We start from the raw sequence: 7,146 nt of genomic DNA, 5'->3' as shown, positions 1-7,146 counted from the left end.
AAATTTGTAGGTATTTCCTACAAAATTTGTTGTGAAAAGTGTTTTATACAAAATATTTTATAAAAAATTAACAATAATTTTCTGCAATTTTTTTTTATAACAAAATTTATAAATATTTTTTTAAAAAAAAATTCAAAACAAAATTAACATACGAGAGTGTATATTTTATTTGAGTTAGTATCTAGATAATGTTGAGATTTCTCATAGATTCATACACGGAATATCTAAAGTGTAAAGTTAGAAAACTGCAGCACAATAAAAGGAACAAGCTTCATTAAAATAAATACTGAAATTATAGAAAGTAGGATTAATTGCGAAATATATATTTAGTTGAAAGACCAAACATAAGTTTCCGAAAGATAATTTAAATGCACTTTCAACCAATTATACACCACATTCATTGATAAACACAATTCAAACAAGTCATGCAATATTCACATTCAGAGAAAATACATAGAGGGTAACAATTAGAAAGCATAAAAGTAGATTTCCCAAACTTGTATCTGCAACAAACTTTTGAGAAATTATTTCTGAAAATTGAATTTAAAAATATCCATTTTTATTTTGCATAATTTCAGAATTTATATTTTGGTTTATAATTAAACATGTTCAAGATATCTTTTAACTTCTAGAATCTAAATAACCTCAAACTTTTCTTAAAAACCTAGGGGATGAAACTAAAAATAATCAATCAGATTCACCAACAGATATGGGGCACCAGCAAAAACTGGTAAATAGACAGAGAAAAATATTAAAACAAAAAAATAAACTCAATTTCGTAGTGTGAATGGAGAAAGGGTGAAACAGTTCTCATCATTCCCCGTCCTGTATAGTTCTTCTACCTCTTTTGCTTATATAAGTTCTATTTTTATTTTTTTTTTTAGATAAACAAGTTCACTTTCCAACCCATCGTAATAGAATATACCTATCCCGCTGGATTTACGAAGGATGAGAACCCAGTTAGCCAATGAAACAAAGAAAAGGCATACACTTGTCAATCAAACAGCAAAAATTCAAAATCCAGAAGGCGGTTAGTTTTTTGGTTCACCAAAAGCCTCGTACAAAATCTTAATAAAAGAAAACAGGTGGCTACTCGCCACAAAGAAAACTTCATATATGGTATGAGAAAAGCAGGGAACCCGTCCTAATAAATTGCTTTTACGTAAGTTTGCAACCAATGTAGATTCGAAATGGTGTGATGAAAACCTCTTTGCACCATCTAAAATAATCGCCAAAAAACAGAACTCCTAATGGGGTGATCATTTCACAGTCAAGATCTTGATGATAGATGCAGTGCCCACACGATGCAGTGCCACAATAGAATCCCCATTATGGCAGAGACCCTTGGACTTGGCATGTTGCATGGCAAATTCTATGGCTTCTTCAGTTGTTTCAGCATGAGAAGCTCTAGCAGAAGCTGCACTCAATACTGGAACCAATCCACGGAATATGAGGCTGTGTCTCGCAGGGGCCTCGTCACTGCATTCCCAGTCAAAGGTATCAGTCTTGAGCTCAGGAACAACTACAGAAAGAATTGGCATGCCTGGCCTGTATTTAGCCACCAATTTTGCAGTACTCCCTCCTCTAGTTAAAACCAATATAAGAACCGCTTTAGCCGAGTTGGCTGTTCTAACAGCAGAAGAAGCTAAACTCTCCAATGGGCTCATGGGTACTGGTGAGTGTTCCATAATCCTTTTAAACACATCTCCATAATCAAGGGTGCTCTCTGCTTCAATGCATATTTTAGCCATAGTTCGAACAGCAAGTTCTGGATAAGCTCCAGCAGCTGTTTCACCACTAAGCATCACACAGTCTGTGCCATCCAGAACTGCGTTGGCAACATCAGTAGCTTCAGCCCGGGTTGGCCTGGGAGATTTGATCATTGACTCCAACATCTGGGTTGCAGTAACAACAGGTTTTCCTTGAATATTGCACTTATAAATCATCACTTTCTGTGCGAGAAATATCTTCTCTATTGGAATTTCCATTCCAAGGTCGCCACGAGCCACCATAAATGCATCTGAATTTGCAAGGATTTCATCAAAGTTCGCAACCCCTTCTTGGTTTTCAACCTGTCATATACATTTGAAGTAATGGACAGCGTAAGTGACCAGGAACAAGTAAATACAGAGAAATGATAGCAACACACTATCATAAAAAATATTCTTTATTATATAATTGAGAGAAATCGACGTGAGACCCTTTAAATAAAGGAGTGTGGACCCATTAAATAAGAAGTGACAGCGCATCATTTACTAGGACCCACATTGATTTCATTCAATAGTGGCATGCTGAAAAAGAATGAATTAGATAAAGTGTTGTTAGCATTCCTTTTAAATGTAACATTATAATAGAGATAGCAAGTAGTTAGAAATTCATAAGGTAGTTTAGTTTCTTTAAAGAACACAACAAATTTGACAGATGATATCCTATATCATACATTAGCAGGAATGTAAAAGGCATCTCAAGGATATTACAACTAATTCAGAATAATTAACATTTCTTTTTATTCATATCTTGAATCACTTTCCTTTTCCATAAAAGAGAACACAACACAACATACCTTAGACATGAGCATAATGTTCTTAGCATGTTTTCCAAGAACTTTCCTGACTTCCACAAGGTCAGAACCTTTTCGAACAAAAGAAAGAGCAATCATGTCGATTTTATTGGGAATTCCCCAGGCCAAGATATCTTCCTTGTCTTTCTCTGTCAAAGTTGGGAGATCCACTATCACTCCAGGCAAATTAACATTCTTCCTCTCACCAAGAGTGGCAGAGTTCTCACACCGGCATTTAACCAAACCCAATTTTTTGTCACACGATAAAACTGTAAATGATATGGTGCCATCCGCACACAGTATCACCATTCCGGGCTTCACATCCTCAGCCAACTTTTTGTAGCTCATACAAATCATTTTATCATCACCCTTTATGTCATAGTCAGTGGAAATTGTTATTTCATTACCTTGTTTCAGTTGGACAGGCTTACCATCCTTGAGAAACCCGGTTCGAATCTCAGGCCCCTACAACAATGTAAATAGTCAAATAAAATGAAAGAAAATTATGATTATGGACGAAAGTTTATTAAAAATGATTGGCCTCGTCTACCAAACAATACCAACGCAATATCAATCAAAAGGATTGTATCATGCAATATTCCTCTTGACAAGAATAATGAGATATGTATCAAAAGGACAAGGGCTTCAACTCAGTTAGATAAAAGCACCTGGTTTACACAAGCACCAATGTAGTAGTAAGAGCCGATCTTTATGCGAAATTAAAGTCTTACTCCACTTTAAGGAACAATATATGATAACAATAGCTTGACAAAGGATTTAGCCATAAAATATAATCCATCATTGATTTGAAACATTGATAAATTGAGTACCCTTTTTGCTCAATGGTAATCTTCATGAAGGTATAGGGACCTCAAAAATACTCATTTCTTATAACCTTATGCACTTCAAAGTATACGAAATCTCAGCTGCATTGGTTTTTCTAACTTACAAATAATGTCGGGTAGCGAGGAGTCTCTGACAAACACAATTTAAAGGACTTGGATCCTCTCATATGTACTTTTTAACAGAAGAGGAACCACTTAACAAATCCTAATAATTTATTATGTCTATTACTTATGCTGCGAGTAAAAACCAACAAAAAAAGAAAACCAAAACCAAATGAAACTCAATGTATTACAAACCCACTAACCTACTAAAGCAGATTCACTTGTTCCCTATCATTCTTGCGTAGTTATAGTTAGTGTTTATTGTAAAGAAAGATTGTAATAAATAGTTACGATTTATTGAATCAAACCTCTCCTCTTAACAGCAAACCAGAGAAAATCCAAATTTCAATTTAAATCCTTATGGATACATACACATAAAAAATAAGATCATGGGTGGGAGGTCACAACTGATTGTTAGATAATCTCAATTCTCCAACACTCAATCCAAGATTAGATTTGATTCATGCAATATTATCAAATCTCACTATTAGCATTCCTCACACACTTCACTTTCACAAACAAACACATGTACAGTCAGATTAGACAATAGCAATCGATCACAACCTATTCCCATCAGAATCAGAAAATCAGCAACAATCAAATCAAACATCAGATTTCAAAAATATATAAAAAAAAAAAAATCGGCTACGAGAATATATATATATATATATATATATATATATATATATATATATATATATATATATATATATATATATATATATATAAACATAATCGCAATTAAAGAAAAGGTACAAAAGGATCAAGAAATAGAAATCTCGTGCCTTGGTGTCGAGCATGACAGCGCAGAGAATACCGGTGTTCTCCATGGCGGCTTTGAGGTTATCGAGGGTTTCTTGGTGGTATTCATGGGACCCATGTGAGAAGTTGAAGCGAGCAACGTTCATGCCCGCTCGTAGAAGTTTCTCGACCATCGGAACGGAACGCGATGCGGGTCCCAGCGTGCACACGATCTTCGTTTTGGGTCTCTTCTCTGCCTCAACCGTCGTCGCCATTTCTGCTTTAGTTCCTGTGTCTCTCAAACAACGAAAACCACTCTCTTTGTTTTTCAACCAAAACACGCAAAAGAGTAGACAAGACAAGAAAGGTTGAGATGCGACTCTTGTATTTTATGCTCCCTGCGACCTTTTTTTTTATTTCTTTTTTTAAAACACTAAGATTGTGACACTTTTGTAGGAATACCATCCACATACCACCAATCCTATTTTCCTTCAGTTACATAACAAGTGTACTGTAAAAATTTTATTTTCTTATTAAATTTTTCTATTTATATTTCTAATTATTTAGTGATAGATGGTTAAGAGGTGTAAGATCGAACTAACTATACCCGAAAAAACAAGGTGCACACTTATATATTTATCAAGAAATTTACACAAAGTTATGATTTAATTACTAAATTTGTATACAACTCTTGTCTCCTTCGTTTTTAAACATGGGCCATAATCATGATCAATAATTACATGATAATGTGTAGACACTTTTCAAATTTGAGTAACATGTTGTCCATTAAGTTACTTTTGTCTACAAATCTCAATTTCTCCCTACCTACCACTTTAATTTATGTAATGTATAATAAGGTTTTATCTTTTAATGATAAATTTTTGTACTTCATATTAAATACGATAAATTTGTTGATATTTTATCCAACTCGATGTATGGTCCTATGTATGTTTCCATGGTTTGGTGAAAAGATCATGTTATTATGCCATATCTAAGTCTACCAAAGGAATGCTATTTAATAAATTGCTATTTAATAAATTGCTATTTAACCAGAAGTAGTTATTTATATTGGCAAAGAACTTCATGACTTAGGAATTTCATGCAAATTCACAATTATCTTAAATGTGAAGAGACCCTCAAAATATGGATAATGATTTTAACTTAACCAAAACATATAATACATGAATGACATGCAAAATGACAAGAAAATATTTTGTTAGAAAATAATAAATGAAAACCTTGTCACTTATAATATGAAATATTTATTCAAGACTCTAGGTATTAATTTTCTAATAAGGTTCCTATTTGATGAGTATTGAAGGTAAGGAGGATCTAAACTAGTTTTAAATAAACAAGTTATTGTAAAGTATAATTTATTTTGTTTATAAAATTTTAGAAATAAGAAAATTTTACGTTTCCGTACTTTCTTGTGCCAAATAGTATTTTTTGTAATTGAACCCATTAAACTCAACAAATGAGGGTTTGTAAATATTGAAGAGTTAAGAAACAAAGAGCGGTAGAAGACATTAAAAACCTAATTCAAACCATTCAACATCTCACCAAGATAGTCGAAGGAAACAAAAATTGTCAATAAGAGGGCTAAGGCATGACAAACATAAATGAAAGACAAGCATGACACTAGCATAAAAAAATGTGCTACTATTTTTACACATAAGAAAAATTCCTAATTATCTTCTTTTGATTGAATTTCGAATTCAATTTTTCTCTCCCATGATCTTTGGAATTCTTGACCAAATTGAAGTTCTTTCAAGTGATGTTACAACTTCCATAAATCCATGCATTTATTTCTTCCACTTTCTATTTTTCTCTTCTTCCATAATTATTGTTTAATGTGTATGTTCCTCTTCTACTCTTAGTATAATATTTTGGATTGAAATTATTTTCAATGGAAAGCTTTTTAGTGTTCTTTATTCTTCTTGTTATTGTGTTGTTCTTATTATTCTTATTATTATCTTGTGTTCATGTTGCTATTCTAACTCTTGAATGAAAATTTTCACACTTATATAATCCTAACGATTAAATTCATGTTTGATAGTTAGCTTCCTTGAGTTTTCAATGCATAACTATATGTGATAGATATTAAAACACAATCCATAACAAACACAAGCTAAATACAACATGAGTATCATCAATGTTAGAAGTGTGGTTGAGAATCCAATTGCAAGTGAAGTTTTTTATGTAATTGCCTGGGGATTTTCCTTCTAAACCATGACATCATCCTGAAAGGGGTTACCATGATATGTCTTGGTAGTTGTATATCAAGTCTACCAAGGTTCTATTTTTGTTGATTCCATATATCCTTTATACTTATTTCGAAGTTTATAATATGCATATAAGACCTATAACAAAGTTCACTTGTACCAAGCTAATTTATGTAATAGAACTAGATTGACCTACACTTTCATTGAATCACCTTTGAGTTGGTTTATCACTTTTACAATGTTTTTTTTTTCTCAAAAATATAGTGTTAGAGCAAAAACCCTATGTTTAGCATTGATAATGTGTTTAACAACAAAATATAAAATATGATGTTATATGCATAAGATCTTGACAAACAAGTGTTCCATCTAGTCAAACAAACATATAAATAGATGATATATACACGTAGTTTGAAGCATTTCATGGTACACGTCAAATACTTATAAATGTTTATTCCATGTTTTCAAAGAATGTTTGTCTCTTCATTTCTTACAAGAGAATTTTACAATGAAATGTCTATATCAAAAATCTATTGAAGAATGCACCTAAAGTTTTTCAACGCTAACAATTAAAAGGTGGAATGATAGTCCTTCCTAAAGAATCAATCTTATTAGGTCTTATGCTTTACTCCAATTTGGAAAAAATTAGTTGTCTTAGTCCTACATGTCATGTATTAAA

The 7,146-nt window shown here is 32.5% G+C and overlaps 1 protein-coding gene across 1 annotated transcript; it reads right to left on the bottom strand.

Annotated features, from left to right (window-relative positions):
- Nucleotides 1-968: 968 nt before the first annotated feature.
- LOC114177636 (pyruvate kinase, cytosolic isozyme) lies at nucleotides 969-4,623 on the bottom strand. Its single transcript, XM_028063062.1, has 3 exons — nucleotides 4,293-4,623; nucleotides 2,564-3,025; nucleotides 969-2,072 (listed from the first exon to the last, which is right to left on the bottom strand). The coding sequence occupies exons 1-3, from the start codon at nucleotides 4,521-4,523 to the stop codon at nucleotides 1,260-1,262; spliced, it is 1,506 nt and encodes a 501-aa protein (XP_027918863.1). The 5' UTR covers nucleotides 4,524-4,623; the 3' UTR covers nucleotides 969-1,259.
- Nucleotides 4,624-7,146: the final 2,523 nt, after the last annotated feature.

Source organism: Vigna unguiculata, chromosome 3, assembly GCF_004118075.2.
Source record: "Vigna unguiculata cultivar IT97K-499-35 chromosome 3, ASM411807v1, whole genome shotgun sequence".
Taxonomy (NCBI): domain Eukaryota; kingdom Viridiplantae; phylum Streptophyta; class Magnoliopsida; order Fabales; family Fabaceae; genus Vigna; species Vigna unguiculata.
This window is presented reverse-complemented; position numbering and strand designations above follow the sequence as displayed.

Bases quoted from the DNA above. Each gene is read 5' to 3' on its own strand.
- LOC114177636 (XM_028063062.1), bottom strand. From the start codon at position 4,523: ATGGCGACGACGGTTGAGGCAGAGAAGAGACCCAAAACGAAGATCGTG. The intron at 3,026-4,292 runs GCACGAGATTTC...ACATTGTTGTAG, and splicing joins CTGTCATGCTCGACACCAAG to GGGCCTGAGATTCGAACCGG. The intron at 2,073-2,563 runs GTATGTTGTGTT...TGTATATGACAG, and splicing joins ACATTATGCTCATGTCTAAG to GTTGAAAACCAAGAAGGGGT.